Source organism: Carassius auratus, chromosome 24 (genome assembly GCF_003368295.1).
Source record: "Carassius auratus strain Wakin chromosome 24, ASM336829v1, whole genome shotgun sequence".
NCBI lineage: Eukaryota > Metazoa > Chordata > Actinopteri > Cypriniformes > Cyprinidae > Carassius > Carassius auratus.
In genome coordinates this window covers 1635267-1661690 of record NC_039266.1, presented here as the reverse complement: position 1 = coordinate 1661690, position 26424 = coordinate 1635267, and the positions used below count along the sequence as shown (strand labels likewise).

The 26424-nt window shown below is 35.9% G+C and overlaps 1 long non-coding RNA gene and 6 gene segments (V, D, J or C); 2 read left to right on the top strand and 5 right to left on the bottom strand.

The window, feature by feature from the left end:
• Positions 1-3909: 3909 nt before the first annotated feature.
• Positions 3910-4745, bottom strand: LOC113042729 (Ig kappa chain V region 3547-like). The segment is given in 2 exon segments: positions 3910-4450; positions 4540-4745. Coding segments are annotated over 2 exon segments (384 nt in total).
• A 1981-nt stretch (positions 4746-6726) lies between these two features.
• LOC113041810 (immunoglobulin kappa variable 1D-13-like) lies at positions 6727-7250 on the bottom strand. The segment is given in 2 exon segments: positions 6727-7073; positions 7153-7250. Coding segments are annotated over 2 exon segments (396 nt in total).
• A 537-nt stretch (positions 7251-7787) lies between these two features.
• On the top strand, positions 7788-9728 carry LOC113041977 (uncharacterized). Its single transcript, XR_003275498.1, has 2 exons — positions 7788-7959; positions 9269-9728. It is a non-coding gene; the product is annotated as an uncharacterized LOC113041977 (long non-coding RNA).
• A 5352-nt stretch (positions 9729-15080) lies between these two features.
• On the bottom strand, positions 15081-15585 carry LOC113041973 (Ig kappa chain V region 3547-like). The segment is given in 2 exon segments: positions 15081-15446; positions 15536-15585. Coding segments are annotated over 2 exon segments (387 nt in total).
• A 420-nt stretch (positions 15586-16005) lies between these two features.
• Positions 16006-17368, top strand: LOC113041809 (Ig lambda chain C region-like). The segment is given in 3 exon segments: positions 16006-16014; positions 16104-16155; positions 16950-17368. Coding segments are annotated over 3 exon segments (378 nt in total).
• A 531-nt stretch (positions 17369-17899) lies between these two features.
• On the bottom strand, positions 17900-18598 carry LOC113041972 (Ig kappa chain V-III region VH-like). The segment is given in 2 exon segments: positions 17900-18395; positions 18476-18598. Coding segments are annotated over 2 exon segments (396 nt in total).
• A 1822-nt stretch (positions 18599-20420) lies between these two features.
• Positions 20421-20943, bottom strand: LOC113041808 (immunoglobulin kappa variable 1-8-like). The segment is given in 2 exon segments: positions 20421-20746; positions 20841-20943. Coding segments are annotated over 2 exon segments (381 nt in total).
• Positions 20944-26424: the final 5481 nt, after the last annotated feature.

Sequence of the window (26424 nt, the reverse complement as noted above, 5' to 3'; positions counted from 1 at the left end):
CACAATCATGAATTATACAGAATCAGATCTCATTTGGTGATTCTGCATTTCCAGAAGCATCACACCTCTGTCTCTAGATACACATTTTTGTGCCTTTATTGCCTCTTGATTAGATTTTTTCACAGTGTTATGAAAATGAATGTCTGTTATTAATAAAAAATATATATAATAATAAAAAACTGGAATAAGTCAGATCTCACTCGTGTCTCTAATCTATAAAAGCACAAAATCTCAAAGCTGTGCAGATTCAATCAGTCCAGTTTCCAATATACTTTTATTCTCTCTACAGAGAGTATGAATATGAGGAAATAATATAAACACACAATTTTAAAGTGTGAGAGAAGTAAAGGACAAAATAATAATCAAAGACCAACACGGCTGAGTCTGTGTGTTTGTGTGTCTGATAGAGACTCTACAGAAACACTGATGGACTTGTGTCTAGATGTTTCTCTTGACTAATGCTTTGACCTCTGACCTCCATTATTAAGAGTGAAGGATTCATTTTATTTTCAGATGCATGTGTTATGATGTTGTTTCAGATCCTCCTTTGATCAGCTGCAGCATCAGTTCAGTCACTGTGACTCTGACTGACACAGGTTTTTGTACGACTCACAATCACTGTGTGAACACACTTTTACTATTGATATAGTGATAACTCAGACAGTAATAATGTCCAGCATCTTCAGTCTGGACTCCACTGATGCTCAGAGTGAAATCACTGTTAGATCCACTGCCACTGAATCTAGATGGAGTTCCTGACTGGAGGAGGTTTGTATAATAAATCAGGCGTTTAGGAGCTTCTCCAGGTTTCTGTAAGTACCAGGCTAAACGATTACCACTGTACACATCTCTGCTGGTTCTACAGCTGATCTTGACTGTTTCTCCTGGTTGAGCTGCTGTCGTTGAGGGACTCTGAGTGACGCTGATCTGTCCTCTACACTCTGAAACACACAACAAGAAGAAAATCAACTCAAAACTTTGACAATATACTTGAAGAAATGAATTGATATCAAACTTGTGCTCCACAAACCTTGAGCTAACGCTGTGAGAGTCCAGATGAAGATGATGATGAAGGTCATGTTGATGAAGATTGTTGTGTGTGTCAGTGATGAAGTGTTAAACTCACAGCACTATAAACACTCTCAGAGCACTGAAGCATCTGATCAATATGCAAACACACTCACATCATTTACCTGCAGACAGCAGATACATCATTTACTGTTTAATATCCTTCTAATAAATTATTTCTATTGCATTTTCACAAACAGACACTTTTATTTCAGGTCGAGCTTCTCTCTCCAAACACTGTTTTATGTTAAGTTTCAGTCAGTTTTTCACGCTGAGATCATTTAATACCTGTGTTACAGATTTGATGTCATCCATGATAGGTCTAGTATGATACTGTATAACAGGTCAAAGGTCATTCAAGGGAATCACCTTCTAAATCTTGGTCATCACAAAGCTTTAAATAACAGGTGTTTTGTAAATATGATGATTTTTGGGACTGATTATGAAACAAATGATTTGATTTTAGCCTTAATGTAATAACAATAATTAATTATTAAAGATGAAGATTTTGTGCTGTTTTTTATAATAATTGCTGAGTGCTGTTGAGAAGAGCTGCTGTTGAGTCTGATATCAGTGTGTGAGTCTCTTCTCTCTTTCTCTGCTGGAGTTTGTGTTTATTTGAGTGTGACGGAGGTTTTTGTACGACGCTTTCACTAGAATGAAGCACTGTGGTACACTTTTGGTGGAGGAACTAAACTGACCATCGGTAAGTCTCTTCAATTCTGTCATTAAAATATATGATATTTGATTCATTCATTTTAATTCATTTTTAGATTATTTCTGCAAAAACATTTTAAAATTAGTCCTTTTATTATAAAAAAAATGTGTTTTTAAAGTTTCTTTAATAATTGCAATATTGAATTTATTTCATCATTTACTTAAGTTGTATATTTCGTATGGTTTTTAAATCTTATTTATCATTTTACATGAATAATTTAACTCATTATCAGTAAAAGAATATTTTATCTTTACATGACATGATATATAGTCAATTAATTCTTGATATATATTATTTTGACTACAATTAATGGTAAATATAACAATTAGGATGTTTTTAGATCCATGAAAAAGTCTGATAATACTAAATGTAATTGTGTAGACGTCGTCACCAGACAAAGAGAAATGTAGTTAATGAACATGTTCAGAATCAAGTTTGCGTCTGCTGCTGATCATTTAAAAACAACAACATCATAACATACATTTACAATTACACTGAAAATTATAATTCATTGTTAGTGTCATATAAGAATAATAGTTTTAAAATACAAATAATATTGCAATTAATATGTTTTCCATACCTTTTGACAAAATCACAATATACTAATTATTTTTCAATTGGACAGTATTTTTTTATTAGATTGAGATTAAAAGTTAAAAGTTCACATGATCTGTAACTTACTATTTCTGAAATTAATCTTATTAGTGTATTTTTTGCATTTATTTCATCCCTTGTTTACATTTTATAATATAACATTATTTTTAAACTTTATTTTTCCATATTTTGATATGATTTTGTCTAAAATCTTGGCACATTTAACAATAAAGTGTTTGTCATCAGACAACAAGGAACTTGAAGAGCATTTAGAAAATTAATCATTTAAACTATTTAAACTCTCAAGTTTGCTGATATTCATGATTGTGAGTCTGAATAGCGTGAATATTTCAAAAGTACCATTAATAATGAAATGAAGATTTTTTTTCTGAGTCATATAGCGACATCATAATATAAACATACATTTTCTTGAATAATGTTTTTTCAAAATTCTGAAGATTGTTTCATATGTATCTTATAAAATTAAACTCCACTGATCAGTTTTTCATTTATCTTTCTGTGTGTGTGTGTGTGTGTGTGTGTGTGTGTCTCTGTGTGTGTGTGTGTGTGTGTGTGTGTGTGTGTGTGTGTGTGTGCGTGTGTGTGTGTGTGTGCGTGTGTGTGTGCGTGTGTGTGTGTGTGTGTGTGTGTTGCAGCTGGTCCCGCAGTGAAGCCCTCCGTGTCTCTGCTGCCTCCCTCTTCTCTGCAGATCTCTGGAGACTCAGCCGCACTGCTCTGTCTGCTCAGCTCTTACTCTCCACAGGGGGCGCAGGTGAGCTGGACGCTGGACGGGTCAGAGGTCACCGAGGGGGTTCAGACCAGCGCAGAGAGCGAGCGGGACGGACGCTACAGCCGCAGCAGCGTCCTGAGCCTCAGCAAAGCACGCTGGGAAGCCGGCGAGCGCTTCGTCTGCAGAGTAACACATGACGGAGCTGATCACGAGACCTCGTTCCTCAAGAGCTCCGAGTGCTGATGTTTCTCCAGTGAAGAGCAGCAGGATTCACAGCAGTCTCCTGATTTACAGCTCAATACTCAAGCAGTCTTTCAATGTGCTGCCATTGCTGTTCATTCAATAAAGCTTCTGAACGCCTTCCATTTGTGTTCGACTGCATCATTGATCAGTGTGTCCTTCCTTCACTAAAGTTTCAGCTGCTGTTGATGGATTGTAATAGTTGAGAACAGCTGTGTTTAGCAGTAAATGTGAACTGAAGCTCTTGGGGTTTGAACATGGTCTCTGGAGACGGAGCTGCTCTATTCTGAGATCATCAGAATCACTAAAGCTGTCAATGCAAATCTGATTTCAGCTCAAACTCACAGTTTCACTGTTTGATCGGTTCAACGCTCTGAACTGAGACACTTTCACTTCTGCTCATGCACTGATGAGACACTTATGAAGTTTGAGTGATAGTTTTATGAGGAAGTTTATCATTATGATTGTAAGTACACATAAAAACATAAAAACTACCAAACTGTAACAGCGATAACATTTGTATGTTTTTGGATTGATTTGATATCAATTTATCACAAAATCAGAGCATAACTGAGTCAAACCCGTCTGTCCCAGGACAGATCTGAGTCTAATAGAGCTGATGTGAGTCCTAACTCAGTTGTGAGCTCATGTGTAGTTCTGTGTTTGGTCTCTGTGTGTCAGTAGTGAGTGATAGTGTTTGATCAGCTGCAGCATCAGTTCAGTCACTGTGACTCTGACTGACACAGGTTTTTGTACGACTCACAATCACTGTGTGAACACCCAGCTACTACTGATATAGTGAGCACTCTGACAGTAATAATGTCCAGTATCTTCAGACTGGACTCCACTGATGGTCAGAGTGAAATCACTGTTAGATCCACTGCCACTGAATCTAGATGGAGTTCCTGACTGGAGGTAGTTTGTATAATAAATCAGGAGTTTAGGAGCTTCTCCAGGTTTCTGTAAGTACCAGGCTAAAAGATGAGCTGAACCACTCTGTAGAACATCTCTGCTGGTTCTACAGCTGATCTTGACTGTTTCTCCTGGTTGAGCTGCTGTCGTTGAGGGACTCTGAGTGACGCTGATCTGTCCTCTACACTCTGAAACACACAACAAGAAGAAAATCAACTCAAAACTTTGACAATATACTTGAAGAAATGAATTGATATCAAACTTGTGCTCCACAAACCTTGAGCAAACGCTGTGAGAGTCCAGATGAAGATGATGATGAAGGTCATGTTGATGAAGATTGTTGTGTGTGTCAGTGATGAAGTGTTAAACTCACAGCACTATAAACACTCTCAGAGCACTGAAGCATCTGATCAATATGCAAATGAACTGATGCTGTATTTAAATGAGCTTCTAAATGAAGATTGCTCGTTCATTTCATCCTGTCCATCATTGCAGCTGCACATCAAACTGTTTAATCTTTGTTTTGTATAATTATGTTGACTGGTGTTTCATCATCTGTCAGTTTATTAAGGATTGACTATGATTATGGATATATTAAAATGTTCAACATTTTGATCATTCATGGTTTTTGTACATGAATTAAACACATGTATTGTGTTAAGAAACATCACTACAGTGTTACACCCCGTCTAGGGTAAAGGCGTATCATGAAAGAGTTTCTTATTGAAAAGCAGGACATGAGGCTGGAGCAGGAAGTGATGAAGGAGGCCTTTATAAGCAGCTAGGAGTCAGCTGACCAGGCAGAGCGTGTCACTAATTAGACTGCAGGAACCAATCAGTCTTCTTCCTGGACAGAGACACACAAACTCCTCCCAAAGCAAAAGAAAACACTTGAAAAAGGGACACAACAACAGACAGCAGTGATGCACACTGGCTTTCATGGTGCATTGTGGGAATGTTTTGGGCATGAGCATTATGTGATCCCTGAGCAGTGCACTGACTAGTGAACTAAGGAACTGACTGAGACACACTCTTACTGACTGAATGATGATTGATGCACAAATCATGGTTTATAAATAAGAGTGAACTTTAAACATTTAAACATTTACAACCAATTGAAACCACATGAAATGAGAATAAATGTTCTGATAAATAGTGGTAAATATCTGTTTAAAGATGATGTCTAATGCTATTTCATGCATTCTGACTTATTTATTCTGCTAAAGAGTTGGATTATCATGCTAAAGAGATGAAAAATGAAAATTCAGTCATTAATTACTCACCCTCATGTCGTTCCTCACCCATAAGATCTTTATTCATCTTAGGATCATAAATTAAGATATTTTTGATGAACTCCGAGAGCTTTCTGACCAACCATAGACAACAAGGATCCTACCACGATCAAGACTCAGAAACACAGCAAGAACATTGTTAAAATAATCCATGGAACATCAGTGGTTCAACTGTAATTTTAAGAAGCTATGAGAATCATGTTTGTGCACAAAGAAAAGAAAAATAATGAATTTGTTCAACAATTTGTCTCCTCAGTGTAACCCTGGTATCATTTTGGTCTCATGATGTAAAGTATAGTGTGCATTATCCTGAACATAAAGTATGTGTGTGCTGCTGCTGCCACAGAAACAGTTTACGTTCAGATCAAAGCAGACGCATACGTCGAGATACCATAATGGTGCCATGGTGATGTGGAGGAGACAAATTGTTGAATAAAGGTTTGTTTTTGTTTTTTTGCACAAAAATGATTCCCATAGCTTCTTTAGATGAGACCAATTAACAAGTATTGTTGTTGCCAATAGAGTTCAGTGGAGCTTGTGACCAAAGTAAGCTGATGATGGTTTTGGGAAACATACCCCAGAGTGTCTGTGCATCAACACGTATCATATGGGTTACGAAAGTTATTTCTGGATGGAATATATTATGACTGGATATGATTTTTGGCCATAGTTAATTTTAATCAATAAAGTTTCCATTCCTGTTTTATTTACGTCGGTGTCACAGCTTGCAGACGATTGCAATTGAAATGCTTTGTACGCTCGTGACTATTTAGCTCCGCTCACAGCACGCCTTCAGGAGAGAAATGGTAAAGCTGTATTTGTGTTTTATAAATCTGATAAAACAGCTTTAAATCCCTGGTAATACAAAAAGAGGGTTAAAAAATATATTCTTAACAAAACACAAAAACTACAACACTGGAACGGAGAAATATGGCACCATTCTTTTTTGTTTGATTTTATATCACTTCTGAGCATAACTGAGTCAAACCCGTCTGTCCCAGGACAGATCTGAGTCTAATAGAGCTGATGTGAGTCCTAACTCAGTTGTGAGCTCATGTGTAGTTCTGTGTTTGGTCTCTGTGTGTCAGTAGTGAGTGATAGTGTTTGATCAGCTGCAGCATCAGTTCAGTCACTGTGACTCTGACTGACACAGGTTTTTGTACCACTCACAATCACTGTGTGAACACATCACCACCCACACAATCACCAACAGAATTTTGTCTGCAGTTAAAACCCATACAGTAATAATGTCCGGCATCTTCAGTCTGGACTCCTCTGATGGTCAGACTGAAATCAGTCCCATCTCGTACTCCATTCCCACTGAATCGTCTGAAACTCTTATCATAGAGTTCATTTATTTTTTTAATGATGAGTTTGGTGGCTTCTCCAGGTTTCTGCTGATACCAAGCTAAAGCATCGCCATATATTCCAGGATCAGTTTTACACGCTATAGTGACGTCTCGTCCTTCAGAAACAGTCAGAACTTCAGGCTGAGTCACAGTGATTCCTCTGGATGCTGCTGACAACAACATTATATGAGTTAATCAAATTAAATCAACAATAAAGAGTCAGAAATGAGCATCTTTCTCTTCTGTTACCTGGAAGAAAAGCTGTCAGAATCCAGATGAAGCTGCTGAAGAGATTCATTGTGTTTGCTGGTTTTGTACCGTGGTAAACAGCAGTGTGTTATAAAGTGTGTGAGTCTGAACGCTATAAACACTCGGAGCGATGAAGCTTGTGCTGATGCAAAGTGACTCTGTGTGTGTGGAAAAACCCTCCTGGAGGAAAACAGACATGACATACACATGGAAACAGTTCCTGTTTTTGTGGCCTTTAAATGTTTTTAAGTCTCATGATCCAATGATGAGTGTTTCACTACTTTAAAAATCTGGAAATCATTTATTTATCATTCTGTGTGAGTCTCTGGTTCAGACTGCAGGCTTTCTGATGATTCAGTGACAGAGTTGAATCATTCAGAGAATCAAGTTTGTCTCTGTGAACTCAATGAGAGGGCAAAGGTCATTCCAGAGGTCACAGGTCATCAAAACATATTAAAATTGCTTTGAGAATTATGTATAATCTTATATAGAAGCCAAATTAAGACGTGTAAAGAAAATGTATCATAATAGAGACTTTCTGTTTATATTATTTATTTAGATTTAATTCCTAGTTAAGAGACATTTAGAGATGATGAAGCTGTTTTTGTGAAAGTCTCTTTAGTTCAATAATTGCTGAGTGCTGTTGAGAAGAGCTGCTGTTGAGTCTGATATCAGTGTGTGAGTCTCTTCTCTCTTTCTCTGCTGGAGTTTGTGTTTATTTGAGTGTGACGGAGGTTTTTGTACGACGCTTTCACTAGAATGAAGCACTGTGGTACACTTTTGGTGGAGGAACTAAACTGACCATCGGTAAGTCTCTTCAATTCTGTCATTAAAATATATGATATTTGATTCATTCATTTTCATTCATTTTTAGATTATTTCTGCAAAAAATTTTTTAAATTAGTCCTTTTATTATAAAAAAATGTTTTTGTAAAGTTTCTTTAATAATTGCAATATTTAATTTATTTCATCATTTACTTAAGTTGTATATATTTTTCATATTTTTTTTAAATCTCATTTATCATTTTACATGAATAATTTAACTCATTATCAGTACAAAAATATTGTATCTTTAGATGACATGATATATAGTCAGTTAATTCTTGATATATATAATTTTGACAATAATTAATGGTAAATATAGAAATTAGGATGTTTTTAGATCCATGAAAAAGTCTGATAATACTAAATGTAATTGTGTAGACGTCGTCACCAGACAAAGAGAAATGTAGTTAATGAACATGTTCAGAATCAAGTTTGCGTCTGCTGCTGATCATTTAAAAACAACAACATCATAACATACATTTACAATTACATTGAAAAGTACAATTCATTGTTAGTGTCATATAAGAATAATATTTTTAAAGTAAAATTAATATTGCAATTAATTTGTTTTCCATACCTTTTGACAAAATCACAATATACTGATTATTTTTCATGTGGGCAGTGTTTTTATTAGATTGGGATTAAAAGTTAAAAGTTCACATGTTCTGTAACTTACTATTTCTGAAATAAATATTATTAGTGTATTTTTTGAATTTATTTCATCCTTATTTACATTTTATAATTATAAATTCTTTTTAAATGTTATTTTTTATTTCTATGATTAATTACATGCAATTACATGTATTGATAGCAGTACTTTAAAATCTATTTAATTATTTCTTGATATGATTTTGTCTAAAATCTTGGCACATTTAACAATAAAGTGTTTGTCATCAGACAACAAGGAACTTGAAGAGCATTTAGAAAATTAATCATTTAAACTATTTAAACTCTCAAGTTTGCTGATATTCATGATTGTGAGTCTGAATAGCATGAATATTTCAAAAGTATCATTAATAATGAAATGTTGATCTTTTTTTCTAAGTCATATAGCGACATCATAATATAAACATACATTTTCTTGAATAATGTTTTTTCAAAATTCTGAAGATTGTTTCATATGTATCTTATAAAATTAAACTCCACTGATCAGTTTTTCATTTCTTCTGCTTGTGTGCGTGTGTGTGTGTGTGTGTGTTTCTGTGTGTGTGTGTGTGTGTGTGTGTGTGTGTGTGTGTGTGTGTGTGTGTGTGCGTGTGTGTGTGTGTGTGTGTGTGTGTGTGTGTTGCAGCTGGTCCCGCAGTGAAGCCCTCCGTGTCTCTGCTGCCTCCCTCTTCTCTGCAGATCTCTGGAGACTCAGCCGCACTGCTCTGTCTGCTCAGCTCTTACTCTCCACAGGGGGCGCAGGTGAGCTGGACGCTGGACGGGTCAGAGGTCACCGAGGGGGTTCAGACCAGCGCAGAGAGCGAGCGGGACGGACGCTACAGCCGCAGCAGCGTCCTGAGCCTCAGCAAAGCACGCTGGGAAGCCGGCGAGCGCTTCGTCTGCAGAGTAACACATGACGGAGCTGATCACGAGACCTCGTTCCTCAAGAGCTCCGAGTGCTGATGTTTCTCCAGTGAAGAGCAGCAGGATTCACAGCAGTCTCCTGATTTACAGCTCAATACTCAAGCAGTCTTTCAATGTGCTGCCATTGCTGTTCATTCAATAAAGCTTCTGAACGCCTTCCATTTGTGTTCGACTGCATCATTGATCAGTGTGTCCTTCCTTCACTAAAGTTTCAGCTGCTGTTGATGGATTGTAATCGTTGAGAACAGCTGTGATTCTATGAAACCACATGTCTTTCATATACTGTATATTCACAGATATATAGTGTTTCACATGTACGCGAGTGTTTCAATGGGTTTCATCTCAAACGGCCTCCCATACAGTTAGCCTAATTCACACAAGGTCTCTCTCTCTCTCTTTCTCTCTCTCTGTGTGTGTGTGTGTGTGTGTGTGTGTGTTTCTGTCCCTCTACCTCTCTTTCTAATAACTTAATTAATAACTGCATTAGAATGCTATCAATGGCTCAAGCCTCCACTATTAGCTTTAAAATTATGTTTTGGTACTAGCAAAAGAGGCATTGGATGAGACACGAAAGAAATAATCCTACTCACAATAGCGATTTAAGTACAAAAACTGGACGAATCCCTTTAAATATATCATCTGATTGATGTCTTGAGGTGTGGTAAACGTAGTATAAGCAGAATAATTGACTCCGGCCAGTTGAAAATTAGAAAAATCATTTGCGTTGTGGCCGCATCACCACCGCGGGTGTGCATTATTTTTCTAATAATTCAACGGCCCGTCGTCAATTATTCCTTACATACATTGCTGTATATTGAAACATTTTTCACAAGTTTCCAAATATATCGAAATGTATTATGCAATATATTAGCATTATATTTTGTTCTGTAAGGGGTTTTCAGTCATCTGCTCTGCTTTTTCCATTTCAAACAAGACTGTATGTCAATTCACCTTTATTTATATAGCGCTTTAAACAAAAAGATTGTGTCAAAGCAACTGAACAATATTATTTAGGAAAAAAGTGTGTCGATAATGCAAAATGACAGTTAATGTAATCGTTTTGAAGAATAAACATGCGTGACAGACACATATCATTCATCTCTCACTGTTCTGATGTTTAATGGTTATTTGAAGTGTTTCTGGTGTTACAGGAACATCAAACTCCTCTGAAGATGATGAAGATCTGCTCTATTCTGAGAGGAACATCACTCACTGTTTCACTCTTTATTCTGTGAAAGGGTCAGTTTGACAAACAGAGAGACCAGGTTTGCTCATATTCATCAGTTTACAGCTTTATCTTCTTATCATCAAATACTGGTTTGTATACTTTCTTATAGTTTTAGGAATAAGTTCAACAAAAATGGCTAAAAGTTCTGGTAAAACTGTAAACTACAATTCTTGTCTTGTTCTTATCAGTTAAAGACACGATGATGACAGTTTGATGAGCTCATGTGACACTGTTTGGCACTATAATAATGATAATAATAGTAATAAAAATCTGTCCTGATTTATAAAATCACATAATCTCTAAAAGCTACACAGATTCGATCATTCAAATTTCCAAAAATTTTCATTCTCCTTACAAAGATGAAGATGAAAACAATATTAACAGCTGAGTCTGTGTTTTTGGGTCTGATAGAAACTCTGCAGAGACACTGATGGACTTGTGTCTAGATGTTTCTCTCGACTAATGCTTTGACCTCTGACCTCCATTAATAAGAATGATAGAATCATTTATATGTTTTTATTTCAGATGCATGTGTGAAGATGTTGTTTCAGATCCTCCTTTGATCAGCTGCAGCATCAGTTCAGTCACTGTGACTCTGACTGATGGAGGTTTTTGTACCACTCACAATCACTGTGTGAACACAACATCACCTGCACAAACACCATGAGAATCTGTTCTGCAGTGTAAACTCAGACAGTAATAATGTCCAGCATCTTCAGTCTGGACTCCACTGATGCTCAGAGTGAAATCACTGTTAGATCCACTGCCACTGAATCTAGATGGAGTTCCTGACTGGAGGCTGCTTGTTCCATAAATCAGGAGTTTAGGAGCTTCTCCAGGTTTCTGTAAGTACCAGCTGAGACACTGCTTTCCACTACAACAGCAGTCTGCATCTCTGTTAAATGTACAGGTCACAGTGACTGATTGTCCAGTTTGAGCGAGCAGCACTGAGGGAGTTTGAGTCACTGTCACCTGCCCAATAGATTCTGTCAAATGAGAAAGATCAGAAATCACAAACACTTTTACGAACATAAATCTTCACTACATAAAATAAGTTAATAACACAATAAATCCTTCCAGACACAAACCTCTACATAATACAGTCAGAGTCCAGATCAATATGGTGATGAAAGTCATTTCTGTTGGTTGTAGGTTCAGTTCTAGTGAGAAACAGTTGTTGATCATGTTTGATGTTTGTCAGAGTTATAAACACATGCAGAGCACTGAAGTGTGTGTCGCTCATGTAAAACACACTCTCTATGCAAACACTGCAGCAGTGAACAGGTGTAAGTTGGTTTAATGTGCTGTTTCACCGAGACTTAAGAAAATATTTAATGAGTTCACATTTTAATATTATCCATTATTGGTATAAATCAACAGCACACATACAGTCGGTTGACAACCAAAATGGGTATTACCGCGGTGCTAACTGCAAGTCAGTCACGTCTTAAAATCATTCACGAACTACCGCCAGGTGGCACAAAGGAACGGATTGCAAAATGAATGTAATTGTAAAATGAGATAAAAGGATTAGTGATGTTTGATTCGCTAACAAATCATTCGATTTAACCGGTTCTTCTTGGTGAACTGAATCATTTGAAACGGTTCACATCTCCAATAAGCATTAATCCACAAATGACTTAAGCTGTTAACTTTTTTTATGTGACTGACACTCCCTCTGAGTCAAAATAAACCAATATCCGATGAACCGGTTGCATCGGTTTTCGGATCATCAGTACACTGAACCATAAACCGTTTCTGTCAGACGCGTCCAATTTGAGACCCGAGGAGCTGATGATACTGCGCAGCGTGATTCAGCATGAATCAGACTGACGTGGGCAAACCGAAGGCTTGAATGAAGCGCAAGCTGGCTAAAGTTAAGATTACTGACTTTATATATTTGAATGTTTGATAGACTTGACGCCATTACATCATTGCCAATGACGTCATTACGTAGAGCGTAAAAGAACCGGTGAACCATTTTTTTCAACCGGTTTATTAAATCGAACTCTCTGAAAGAACCGGTTTGCGGAAAAGAACCGAACTTCCCATTGCTAAAAGGGAAGAAGTAAAACAACAATAACATTATGATATAACATTGTAACATCTTTAAAAAACATTTTTAAAAAAAAGGTATTTCCAGCATTACGGTAATAACATTACTGTTTTTTTTTTTTTTTATCATCTTGTCCAAGATATAAATTTGCAGGGTGCGATTTGCCGGGAGGGATGCGTGAGATTTCTCCCTTTCTGGTCAATGTGGCCTGCCTCTGCTTATTTTGATCTAATATAAATTTATCCCCCCTCAAAGTGATCAGAGCTACGACACAATTGGCGAGACGGATCACAAAACTTATCACGGATCCATGGTTTGATTAAAGTCAATTTTATTTTAAAATGCGCTACTTTGGCTGGCGCGCATCCTCGCTGTATTCACCACTCTGCAGACTTGTCCCGCCCACGGCGCTATCTGATTGGTTACACCTCATGAGTAATAGCCTATCAACACTTGTGAGACGGTTGAAGCGGGGTCCGCTGGTCAGTGGAGTTGCTAAGTTGGCGACTTTGTCGCTATATTAAAAAAAAAAGTGACTAGCGACAAATCTAGCGACTTTTTGGACAATCATTATTTAATCTCTGAGACTCTCTGGTGCTGCCACACGAGTGCGAGGTCTCTCTTTCCCAGTGCGAGCCTCTCTCTCTGTATCTGCTGCGTCTAGCGAACGCAGAGAGGAAGAGCACTTTCAGTAAAAAAACAAAAAAACTAACAAATATATATATATATATATATATATATATATATATATATATATATATATATATATATATATATATATATATATATATATTCTGTTGCTTCTAACTCTATTTTACAAGCAAGTATAGCCGACATCAGTCACGACACAACCACTGACTTTATCGTATATGTATTTTGATTTCATTAGTGCAGATTAATGTTTGAGAGCTGGTTTTGTAGTCTTAATGGACCGCGTTTCAGTCATTGTAATATTCATTATGTTGTCTGACTGTTGTCTGCAGTATGTGAGCATAGGGAAGCAATACAATACGACGCACTTACGTCATAAATATGCTAATTAGCGCATGACTAACTGACGTCTATTTGCGAAAATGTGCTTTGATGCGCTTGTTTGATAACTTGTAGTTAAAGCGCCACTCAGCGGTCAAAAGCTGCAAAAGCACTTTACAAACGCCGCAGCGGCGGTACCCGCGGCAGTAAAAGGGGCGTTTTGGATGCCCCCCTACTGTTCAAGAGCACTTCTTCTGAATATCAGACCAACAGCATGATTGTGAATGTGATATTGCTTTTATACATTTATTAAACAAAAAGTTACTACTGATTAATTTACTTTTTAGTGAATGAGTCATCTGGTGAATTAACTGAATAAATTGGAATATCTCATGACTGTCAATAAATTGGTCACTGATAAAATTAGAAAAAATAATTTTGGTGAAAGGATTTGATAAAGATTGGAGTCACTTTGATGAATCAAAACCGCCAGAATAGAGTTGAGTTTGTTGCATCAGAACTGATTTGTCCGATTTCTGTTTGCTACAAACAAACAAGCTAAAAAATTCTGTTAACTGAGACAAATGGATCTACTTTACTAGATGTAGAGTGGAAGTCAAGATTTCTCTAATTCAATTCTGTATAGGCCACTCACACATGGATTCAGAAGTCATAAGTCATGTGAACTACTTTTATGAAGCTTTTTTTTCAGTTTAGAGTTTGACATCCAGAGTCATCAACTGCCTTTGTGTGGAAAATATGAGAAGCTTGAACTTTCTACTAAACTGCTAAACTATTAAACCACAACACTATTTGTGTTCCCCACAGGCATGGGTTTGGAGTGATATAAGACAAATTATTATTTAACTGTCACTCAACCTGCAGTCTACATTTTTCATATTGAAATCACCAAATTATTCCAAGTTACATCAAAGCAAAGATACTTTTTGTTAGATTTACGATAACTTTATACGTTACGTTAACAATACCTCCAATCCAAACTAATTGTCAATCATCTTTGCCAATAGCGGTTCTGGCACGCTGAAATAATGTGCCATAAGACAAAAATCAGGCCCATTTTGTTTGTATACAGATATGTTTGCTCTAGTGGATTGTGATGGAAGAGAAAACTTTTGAAATCTCTCCCTGTGTGTGTGTGTGTGTGTGTCTCTCTCTCTGTGTGTGTGTGTGTGTGTGTGTGTGTGTGTGTGTGTGTGAGAGAGAGAGAGTGACGGTGTATGATCAGCTGCAGCATCAGTTCAGTCACTGTGACTCTGACTGACACAGGTTTTTGTACCACTCACAATCACTGTGTGAACAGCCTAGTGCTACCCGGCCAGTGGAAACTCTGACAGTAATAATGTCCAGCATCTTCAGTCTGGACTCCACTGATGGTCAGAGTGAAATCACTGTTAGATCCACTGCCACTGAATCTAGATGGAGTTCCTGACTGGAGGCTGCTTGCTTCATAAATCAGGCGTTTAGGAGCTTCTCCAGGTTTCTGTAAGTACCAGCTAAGAAAGTGTGTCCCAAAGAGATTCCTGTACACATCTGTGCTGGTTCTACAGCTGATCTTCACTGTTTCTCCTGGTTGAGCTGCTGTCGTTGAGGGACTCTGAGTGACGCTGATCTGTCCTCTACACTCTGAAACACACAACAAGAAGAAAATCAACTCAAAACTTTGACAATATACTTGAAGAAATGAATTGATATCAAACTTGTGCTCCACAAACCTTGAGCAAACGCTGTGAGAGTCCAGATGAAGATGATGATGAAGGTCATGTTGATGAAGATTGTTGTGTGTGTCAGTGATGAAGTGTTAAACTCACAGCACTATAAACACTCTCAGAGCACTGAAGCATCTGATCAATATGCAAACACACTCACATCATTTACCTGGAGACAGTCGCTCAATAACAGACACAAAATACAATTACTATTAATTTTCTCCTGTGAGACTGTGAGAATATTTTCGACTGTAGTTTGATAGAAACATGATTAATGTTAATTCATTAATTTGATGTCAAATCCGTGGATGTTGTGCAGGTTTTTACAGACATGAGGATCATCACACGTGTCTCTGTCAATCACTGAATCAACTGAGTTTGATTGTGAGTCACGTCACACTTGATATAAAAGTGAATTTCTTTCAATAATTGAGGTTGATGTTTTAGTAATAAGACAGATGAAGTAAATGCAGGTGATGTGTGCTGTGAGTGTGTGTTTGTTGGAGACTCAGTTGATGTGTGTTTGTTCAGTTAGTGAAGCGTTCAGGAGGTTTTTGTTCAGCTGCTCTATTAGTTTGTATCACTGTGGTGGACTTTCGGCAGCGGCACCAAACTGGATGTTGGCAGTAAGTCAATCATCATTTCATTATTAATACAACAACTGACTGACAAACACTTTGTTACGCTATAGAAATTATGCATGCTTATGTATTTTTATATTTATATATATTTGTATTTTTAGTTCACACAATGTTTAACATTGTAAAGATGGTTTTGATTGTCATGGCATTTTTGTTTTCATCCATTGAACTATAATAATTTCTGTTATTTCAACTTAATTTGATGACTTTTCAGAGCTTCAGCTCTTTTTTCTTCTTTGTTAATTAAATTCTAAATGTTAAAAATTAGTTTGTCATTATGACACAATTTTCATTTTACTTGAACATTTCTGACCGTAATTAAACGTATATTTTCAGATTAGTGTGCTGATTTTCAAGTAAAGCCTGCAGATATTTTCAATCTGGAAATTATTTTTACTTTAATTTATTTTTAATATTTGTTAAATTAAATACCAAAACTTAAAATTTTGTACCCAATTTTCTCATGCTGCCATCAAAAATGTAAGATTTTCTATTCTGTTTTCTCCACATCTGATCTTTAATGATTTTAATCAAAGGGACCGTCATTGAAGTTGTGTCTCTGTGAAAGAATGTGTCTTTAAATCAATATATTTCACCAAACTTTCATTGCTTTACTGATCACAATTTTGTAAAAATTTATTCAGTTGACTTGCAGTTTAATATTGCTAAAATGACTAATAAAATCATCACTGTATTAATTGTTCATATATATTTTCTATGAATCTGAAAGTAGAGAAAAGCTTTGTTCCTGACTGAGGTGAGTGTTGTGTGTTTGTCAGGCGTCACTCGTCCTAAAGTGAGCGTCCTGCCGCCCTCCAGTGCAGAGATCTCCTCAAAGAAGACAGCGACACTGGTGTGTGTGGCCAGCAAGGGCTTCCCGTCAGACTGGAGCCTGAGCTGGAAGGTGGACGGGAGCAGCAGGTCTCAGGAGAGCAGCGCTGGGCTCCTGGAGAAGGACGGTCTGTACAGCTGGAGCAGCAGCCTGACTCTCTCTGAGCAGGAGTGGATGGAGAGCGTCTCAGTGAGCTGTGAGGCCACACGGAGCGGTCAGCCTGCGCTCACTGGACACGTGACGAGACAGCAGTGTTCAGAGTAGATCTGCTGCTCTTCTCACTCATGTCTCACATGGAGACTAACAGCACATGAGCGACTCCTTCATTCTCCACATCCAGCTTCAGTCGCTCGCATCTGCATCTGCTCTGCTTTGTGTGCTTCATACAAGAACATGTGTGTCTGCTTTATCATTCAGTTATGATTCTGTTACAATTCAGTCAATAAATAAAATACAATTGTAACTTTATGCCTTTGTGTTCTTTTTTTCATTTATGTTTTGGGTGTTTCTTTGGTTTAGGGCTTTATCTCACATAAAAAAAAAAAAAAATGGAAACTTAACTCAATGAAGCATGAAAAAACACCTGCAGATAGACGATGAAACTTCACAAAACTTCACAAATATTAGACACATTTAATATGTTTAAATGGGTTAGATTAACATTTAGCAAGTGTAAAACTGAATAAATGCTTTACATATATAAATATATTTTTTATATCCATGAAAATGAAAGCTCAGAAACACAGTTTCACTGTTTGATCGGTTCAACGCTCTGAACTGGATCAGTTTCACTTCTGCTCATGCACTGATGAGACAGTTTTAGAGTTTGAGAGATAGTTTTATAAGACTTACACAACTTATGAATTAACTGGTTGGGGAAAGATCAGACGGAAGATGATAAAAATACATTTAATAATCTTAAAAAAGAATGATGGAGCTCAACATTGTGTTTCTTCTCTGTAGAGTGTGTGATAGTGTTTGATCAGCTGCAGCATCAGTTCAGTCACTGTGACTCTGACTGACACAGGTTTTTGTACGACACACAATCACTGTGTGAACACACGATCACCCACACAACCACCATAAGAATTTGTTCTGCAATGAAAACTCTGACAGTAATAATGTCCAGCATCTTCAGTCTGGACTCCACTGATGCTCAGAGTGAAATCTGTTCCACCTCCTGCTCCATTCCCACTGAATCGACTGAAACTGTTACCATAGCGATCGTTTACTCCAGTAATCATGAGTTTAGGAGTTTCTCCAGGTTTCTGCTGATACCAAGCTAAACCCCAGCCAGCTATTCCAGGATCAGTTTTACACTCTATAGTGACGTCTCGTCCTTCAGAAACAGTCAGAACTTCAGGCTGAGTCACAGTGATTCCTCTGGATGCTGCTGATAACAACATTATAAGTGTTTCCTCAAATTAAATCAACAATAAAGATTCAGAAATGAGTATCTTTCTCTTCTGTTACCTGGAAGAAAAGCTGTCAGAATCCAGATGAAGCTGCTGAAGAGATTCATTGTGTTTGCTGGTTTTGTACCGTGGTAAACAGCAGTGTGTTATAAAGTGTGTGAGTCTGAACGATATAAACACTCGGAGCGATGAAGCTTGTGCTGATGCAAAGTGACTCTCGCTGTGGAAAAACCCTCCTTCAGTCGGTCCATTTCTTTCTTCATACGACTCTCATCATCAACACATTATACAGAAAATGCCCACCTACAGATGAAAACTGATTTGTTTTTGTTTTTGTGATTTTAATTGTGTTTAATGCTAAAATTAATTTTATTCTACATCAGTCTCTGGTGTCTAAAGAGTTTTTGTGATGTGTTGCAAATAAGGTTTGCAAAAAAGGTAAAAAATTTTTTTAAAAAAGGTATTTTAATGAAGTATAGATTCATTGCATATTTTTGCAAATGTCATTTATGAATTCTCTTCAACACCAAATAATAATCAAACCTGAGCATGCTAATCAGTGTCTTCAGGATGATTCGAAAATCACAGGAGGATGAGTTTGATCAAAGTTTAATGAGCCAGGTTCGAGGATCCCTGATACAGGCGGATATGCTTTTCAGAGACAGTTAAAAAATGCTCATTTCAGCCGAGTCCTCCTGATTCTGAAGCTGAGCGTGAGATAAAGATGTGGATGCAGAATTCAAGAGACAGAGACGTGAACGAAAGGAGCGCTGTCAGCGTCCGCTGAGACTCAGGAGAAGAGAGAGCGTCACCAGTGAATACTTTAGCACATCAAAACACATTTCCAGCAGAGGTCAATGTAATCATTTCATATTTTTTATTTTTAAGTTAATTTGTAGTATTTTTATATTTGTATAGATAATACGTAGTCCCTTTCACAGTGTTAAATTAGCTGTTTTAACCTGAATTGAATGTTTTCTATTTTGTGTTTAATAAATCCTTTCCCATTTGAAATTCTTTTGACTACTGTATTGACAATACAGACATTAGTTATGGTGACTGCATCCTTTACAGATGTATAATAACTGTTTTCCCAAAGAAAAGTATTTATAATGAAATAGATTTATTGTAGTACATTAATAGTGTGGGCCTAGTGAGGGTTTCCTGGGGGTTAAGTGAGGGCTGCCCGTGTAGGGTCAGTGCTGAAGAGCCAATGTTTTGCCAATGAGCAAAAATCTCTGCGCTGGCAGCCTGCTGGGGCCCTTAGACTTGCCCTTAGAGGGCCCATAATGGGCCACTGCAGGCTTGTTTGCGGGGATATGTTTATCTCCTCCCCTGTGAAACAGCAGCTAGTGAAGATCCAGATGAAGATGGTGATGAGTTCAGACTCACAGAGATATAAAACCTGCTGAAGCTTGTGCTGCGATGCAGTGTCACTCTGATCTCCGTGAGGGGCCAAAGGTCATTTCAGAGGTTACAGATAATCAAAACTTATTAAAATTACATGAACAATTAAAAATGCATTAAGAATAAAAAAAAAAAAATTAAAAAGGGGAAACAATTAATACAAATGTGACCAATATATATTTTTTTGATTCATTAGTTATAAGAAAAGATTAATGATTAATAATGTCATTATTAACTTGAGATGAAAAAGATACTTGAGAAACTGCTCAAGAACATCTTTATGTTGCTGTATGATAATATATGAGTGTAGTGTACAAAAGGATAAAAAAAGAGGAAAAATTTATCGTTTGTTTGATTTTATATCAATTTACAAACACAGTTTTCTCTGATTCTGAAAATATTTGAGTCAAACCCGTCTGTCCCAGGACAGATCTGAGTCTAATAGAGCTGATGTGAGTCCTAACTCAGTTGTGAGCTCATGTGTAGTTCTGTGTTTGGTCTCTGTGTGTCAGTAGTGAGTGATAGTGTTTGATCAGCTGCAGCATCAGTTCAGTCACTGTGACTCTGACTGACACAGGTTTTTGTACCACTCACAATCACTGTGTGAACACACCACTACCACTGCTGTGATAACTCTGACAGTAATAATGTCCAGCATCTTCAGTCTGGACTCCACTGATGGTCAGAGTGAAATCACTGTTAGATCCACTGCCACTGAATCTAGATGGAGTTCCTGACTTGAGACTTTTGGTCAAATAAATCAGGAGTTTAGGAGCTTCTCCAGGTTTCTGTAAGTACCAGGACACACAGGGTGGGCTGCAGGATGGAGCAGAACTAAATCTACAGCTCATCTCTACATTTTCTCCTGGTGTGACAGGTTTCACTGAAGGAGTCTGAGTGACTGTGATCTGAGCTTTACACCCTGAAACACAAACATTTATAAGTCCATAAAATATTTATCTGACATATTTTAAAACAATTTTGTTTAATATTAATTCAAAATATTCACTATTTACCTTGTAGTATAAAGCAGTATGAAAGTGTCCAGATGAAGATGATGATGAAGGTCATGTTGATGAAGATTGTTGTGTGTGTCAGTGATGAAGTGTTAAACTCACAGCACTATAAACACTCTCAGAGCACTGAAGCATCTGATCAATATGCAAACACACTCACATCATTTACCTGGAGACAGCAGATGCATCATTTACAATATAATATCCTTCTAATAAATTATTATTTTTCCATTTTCAGAAACAAACACTCATGATTTATCGCATGTTATTTAATTATTTATTTCAGGCCGAGCTTCTCTCTCCAAACACTGTTTTATGTTAAGTTTCAGTCAGTTTTTCACGCTGAGATCATTTAATAACTGTGTTACAGATTTGATGTCATCCATGATAGGTCTAGTATGATACTGTATAACAGGTCAAAGGTCATTCAAGGGAGTCACCTTCTAAATCTTGGTCATCACAAAGCTTTAAAAAACAGGTGTTTTGTAAATATGATGAATTTTGGGACTGATTATGAAACAAATGATTTGATTTTAGCCTTAATGTAATAACAAGGATTAACTAGATAAAAAAGTTCGTCAAGACAAACTTTAAGTTGGCTTGAGAAAGCCTGACCAGAAAGTCTGAAAAAGTTTGAAAAGTTTGAAAAGTTTGAAAAGATTGAAAAGTTTAAGTTTAAAAAGTTTTAAGTTTGATGGTTTTCAGTCTGAGATATATAGATAGATAGACAGATAGACAGATAGATAGATAGATAGATAGACACAGTCAGAAGATAGATAGATAGCTAGATAGATATATAGATAGATAGAGAGATAGATAGAAAGATAGATAGATAGATAGACAGTCAGAAGATAGATAGATAGTTAGATAGATATATAGGTAGATAGATAGTTTGAAAATGTGAAAAGTTTAAAAAGTTTAAAAAGATTTAAGTTTAAGAAGTATAAAAATGACAGTGATTAACATATTGTTAGCATTACAAGCAAGTGACTATCATGTGACAAGCATGTACTTAGCATGATTAGCAAGGTATCTAGCATGTCGCTAGCATAATTAGCAAGTGACTAGCCATGTCGTTAGCATGATTAGCAAGTTACTAGCATGTCGCTAGCATGATTAGCAAGTTACTAGCATGTCGCTAGCATGATGTTAACATGATTAGCATGTTTCTAGCATGCGACTAGCATGTTGCTAACATGATTTTAACATGATTAGCATGCGACTAGCATGTTGCTAGCATTATTTTAGCATGATTAGCATGTTGCTAGCATGATTTTAGCATGATTAGCATGCGACTAGCATGTTGCTAGCATGATTTTAGCATGATTAGCATGTTGCTAGCATGATTTTAGCATGATTAGCATGTTGCTAGCATGATTTTAGCATGATTAGCATGCGACTAGCATGTTGCTAGCATGATTTTAGCATGATTAGCATGTTGCTAGCATGATTTTAGCATGATTAGCAGGCGACTAGCATTTTGCTAGCATGATTTTAGCATGATTAGCATGTTGCTAGCATGATTTTAGCATGATTAGCATGCGACTAACATGTTGCTAGCATGATTTTAGCATGATTAGCATGTTGCTAGCATGATTTTAGCATGATTAGCATGTTGCTAGCATGATTTTAGCATGATTAGCATGTTGCTAGCATGATTTTAGCATGATTAGCATGCGACTAGCATGTTGCTAGCATGATTTTTAGCATGACTAGCATGTTGCTAGCATGATTTTAGCATGATTAGCATGCGACTAGCATGTTGCTAGCATGATTTTAGCATGATTAGCATGTTGCTAGCATGATTTTAGCATGATTAGCATGTTGCTAGCATGATTTTAGCATGATTAGCATGCGACTAGCATGTTGCTAGCATGATTTTAGCATGATTAGCATGTTGCTAGCATGATTTTAGCATGATTAGCATGCGACTAGCATGTTGCTAGCATGATTTTAGCATGATTAGCATGTTGCTAGCATGATTTTAGCATGATTAGCATGTTGCTAGCATGATTTTAGCATGATTAGCATGCGACTAGCATGTTGCTAGCATGATTTTTAGCATGACTAGCACGTTGCTAGCATGATTTTAGCATGATTAGCATGCGACTAGCATATTGCTAGCATGATTTTAGCATGATTAGCATGTTTTTAGCATGATTAGCATGTTGCTAGCATGATTTTAGCATGATTAGCATGTTGCTAGCATGATTTTAGCATGATTAGCATGTTGCTAGCATGATTTTAGCATGATTAGCAGGTGACTAGCATGTTGTTAGCATGATTTTAGCATGATTAGCATGTTGCTAGCATGATTTTAGCATGATTAGCATGCGACTAGCATGTTGCTAGCATGATTTTTAGCATGACTAGCATGTTGCTAGCATGATTTTAGCATGATTAGCATGTTGCTAGCATGATTTTAGCATGATTAGCATGCGACTAGCATGTTGCTAGCATGATTTTTAGCATGACTAGCATGTTGTTAGGATAGATAGATAGATAAGTTTGAATAGATAGATAGATAGATAGATAGATAGATAGATAGATAGATAGATAGATGAGTTTGAATATAGATAGATAGATAGATGAGTTTGAATATAGATAGATAGATAGATAGATAGATAGATAGATAGATAGATAGATAGATAGATGAGTTTGAATATAGATAGATAGATAGATAGATAGATAGATAGATAGATAGATAGATAGATAGATAGATAGATAGATAGATAGATAGATAGATAGATAGATGAGTTTGATGATAGATAGATAGATAGATAGATAGATAGATAGATAGATAGATAGATAGATAGATAGATAGATAGATAGATAGATAGATTAGTTTTAATATAGATAGAGAAGTTTGATAGATAGATAGATAGATAGATAGATAGATAGATAGATAGATAGATAGATAGATAGATAGATAGATAGATAGATAGATTAGTTTTAATATAAATAGATAGATGAGTTTGAATATAGATAGATAGATAGATGAGTTTGATTATAGATAGATGAGTTTGATTATAGATAGATAGATAGATAGATAGATAGATAGATAGATAGATAGATAGATAGATAGATAGATAGATAGATAGATAGATAGATAGATAGATAGATGAGTTTGATTATAGATAGATAGAAACAGTTAGATAGATAGATAGATAGATAGAGTTTGATTATAGATAGATAGATAGATAGATAGATAGATAGATAGATAGATAGATAGATAGATAGATAGATAGATAGATAGATAGATAGATAGATAGATTAGTTTTAATATAAATAGATAGATGAGTTTGAATATAGATAGATAAATAGATGAGTTTGATTATAGATAGATGAGTTTGATTATAGATAGATAGATAGATAGATAGATAGATAGATAGATAGATAGATAGATAGATAGATAGATAGATAGATAGATAGATAGATAGATGAGTTTGATTATAGATAGATAGAAACAGTTAGATAGATAGATAGATAGAGTTTGATTATAGATAGATAGATAGATAGATAGATAGATAGATAGATAGATAGATAGATAGATAGATAGATAGATAGATAGATAGATAGATGAATATATATGATATGATAGATGAGTTTGAATGGGTTAGTAATAGTACATACAATATGTACATAGTACATAGACTATGAGTTTAATGGGCTTCAGTGTGTTTAGATTTGAATTTTTGACAGTTGGAGTTTGACGGAATGTTCAGTTGAGCAGAGGCTTTTCAATGTAAGTCTATGGGAGTTTTTATGATTTTTAATCTTCAGTTTTATGAAAAGTCTAAGTCCGATCAGTCTAAAAAGATATAGCAACTAACTTCAGATCAGTCTGAAGAGCTGGGCTGAGTTTGGAGTTTGTAGAGTTAAAGCTCTAGGAGGAGTAGCAGTCAAAAGTTTTAGTCTCAGAAGAATAATAATAAGAAGTTTAAATACAATATCAGTAAGTTGGCTCTCTCAAGCCAACTTAATTATTAAAGATGAAGATTTTGTGCTGTTTTTTATAATAATTGCTGAGTGCTGTTGAGAAGAGCTGCTGTTGAGTCTGATATCAGTGTGTGAGTCTCTTCTCTCTTTCTCTGCTGGAGTTTGTGTTTATTTGAGTGTGACGGAGGTTTTTGTACGACGCTTTCACTAGAATGAAGCACTGTGGTACACTTTTGGTGGAGGAACTAAACTGACCATCGGTAAGTCTCTTCAATTCTGTCATTAAAATATATGATATTTGATTCATGCATTTTAATTCATTTTTAGATTATTTCTGCAAAAACATTTTAAAATTAGTCCTTTTATTATAAAAAATGTTTTTGTAAAGTTTATTTAATAATTGCAATATTGAATTTATTTCATCATTTACTTAAGTTGTATATTTCGTATTGTTTTTAAATCTCATTTATCATTTTAGATGAATAATTTAACTCATTATCAGTAAAAAAAATATTGTATCTTTAGGTGACATGATATATAGTCAATTAATTCTTGATATATATAATTTTGACTACAATTCATGGTAAATTTAACAATTAGGATGTTTTTAGATGCATGACAAAGTCTGATAATACTAAATGTAATTGTGTAGACGTCGTCACCAGACAAAGAGAAATGTAGTTAATGAACATGTTCAGAATCAAGTTTGCATCTGCTGCTGATCATTTAAAAACAACAACATCATAACATACATTTACAATTACACTGAAAATTATAATTCATTGTTAGTGTCTTATAAGAATAATAGTTTTAAAATACAAATAATATTGCAATTATTTAAATTTGTTTTCCATACCTTTTGACAAAATCACAATATACTAATTATTTTTCATGTGGGCAGTATTTTTTTATTAGATTGAGATTAAAAGTTAAAAGTTCACATGTTCTGTAACTTACTATTTCTGAAATAAATCTTATTAGTGTATTTTTTGCATTTATTTCATCCTTGTTTACATTTTATAATTTAAAATTCTTTTTAAATGTTATTTTTTATTTCTATGATTAATTACATGCAATTACATGTATTGATAGCAGAACTTTAAAATCTATTTAATTATTTCTTGATATGATTTTGTCTAAAATCTTGGCACATTTAACAATAAAGTGTTTGTCATCAGACAACAAGGAACTTGAAGAGCATTTAGAAAATTAATCATTTAAACTATTTTAACTCTCAAGTTTGCTGATATTCATGAGTGTGAGTCTGAATAGCATGAATATTTCAAAAGTACCATTAATAATGAAATTTGGATTTTTATCATAATATAAACATACATTTTCTTGAATAATGTTTTTTCAAAATTCTGAAGATTGTTTCATATGTATCTTATAAAATTAAACTCCACTGAATAGTTTTTCATTTCTGCTTCTGCTGTGTGTGTGTGTGCATGTGTGCGTGTGCGTGTGTGTGTGTGCGTTTGTGTGTGTGTGTGCGTTTGTGTGTGTGTGTGTTGCAGCTGGTCCCGCAGTGAAGCCCTCCGTGTCTCTGCTGCCTCCCTCTTCTCTGCAGATCTCTGGAGACTCAGCCGCACTGCTCTGTCTGCTCAGCTCTTACTCTCCACAGGGGGCGCAGGTGAGCTGGACG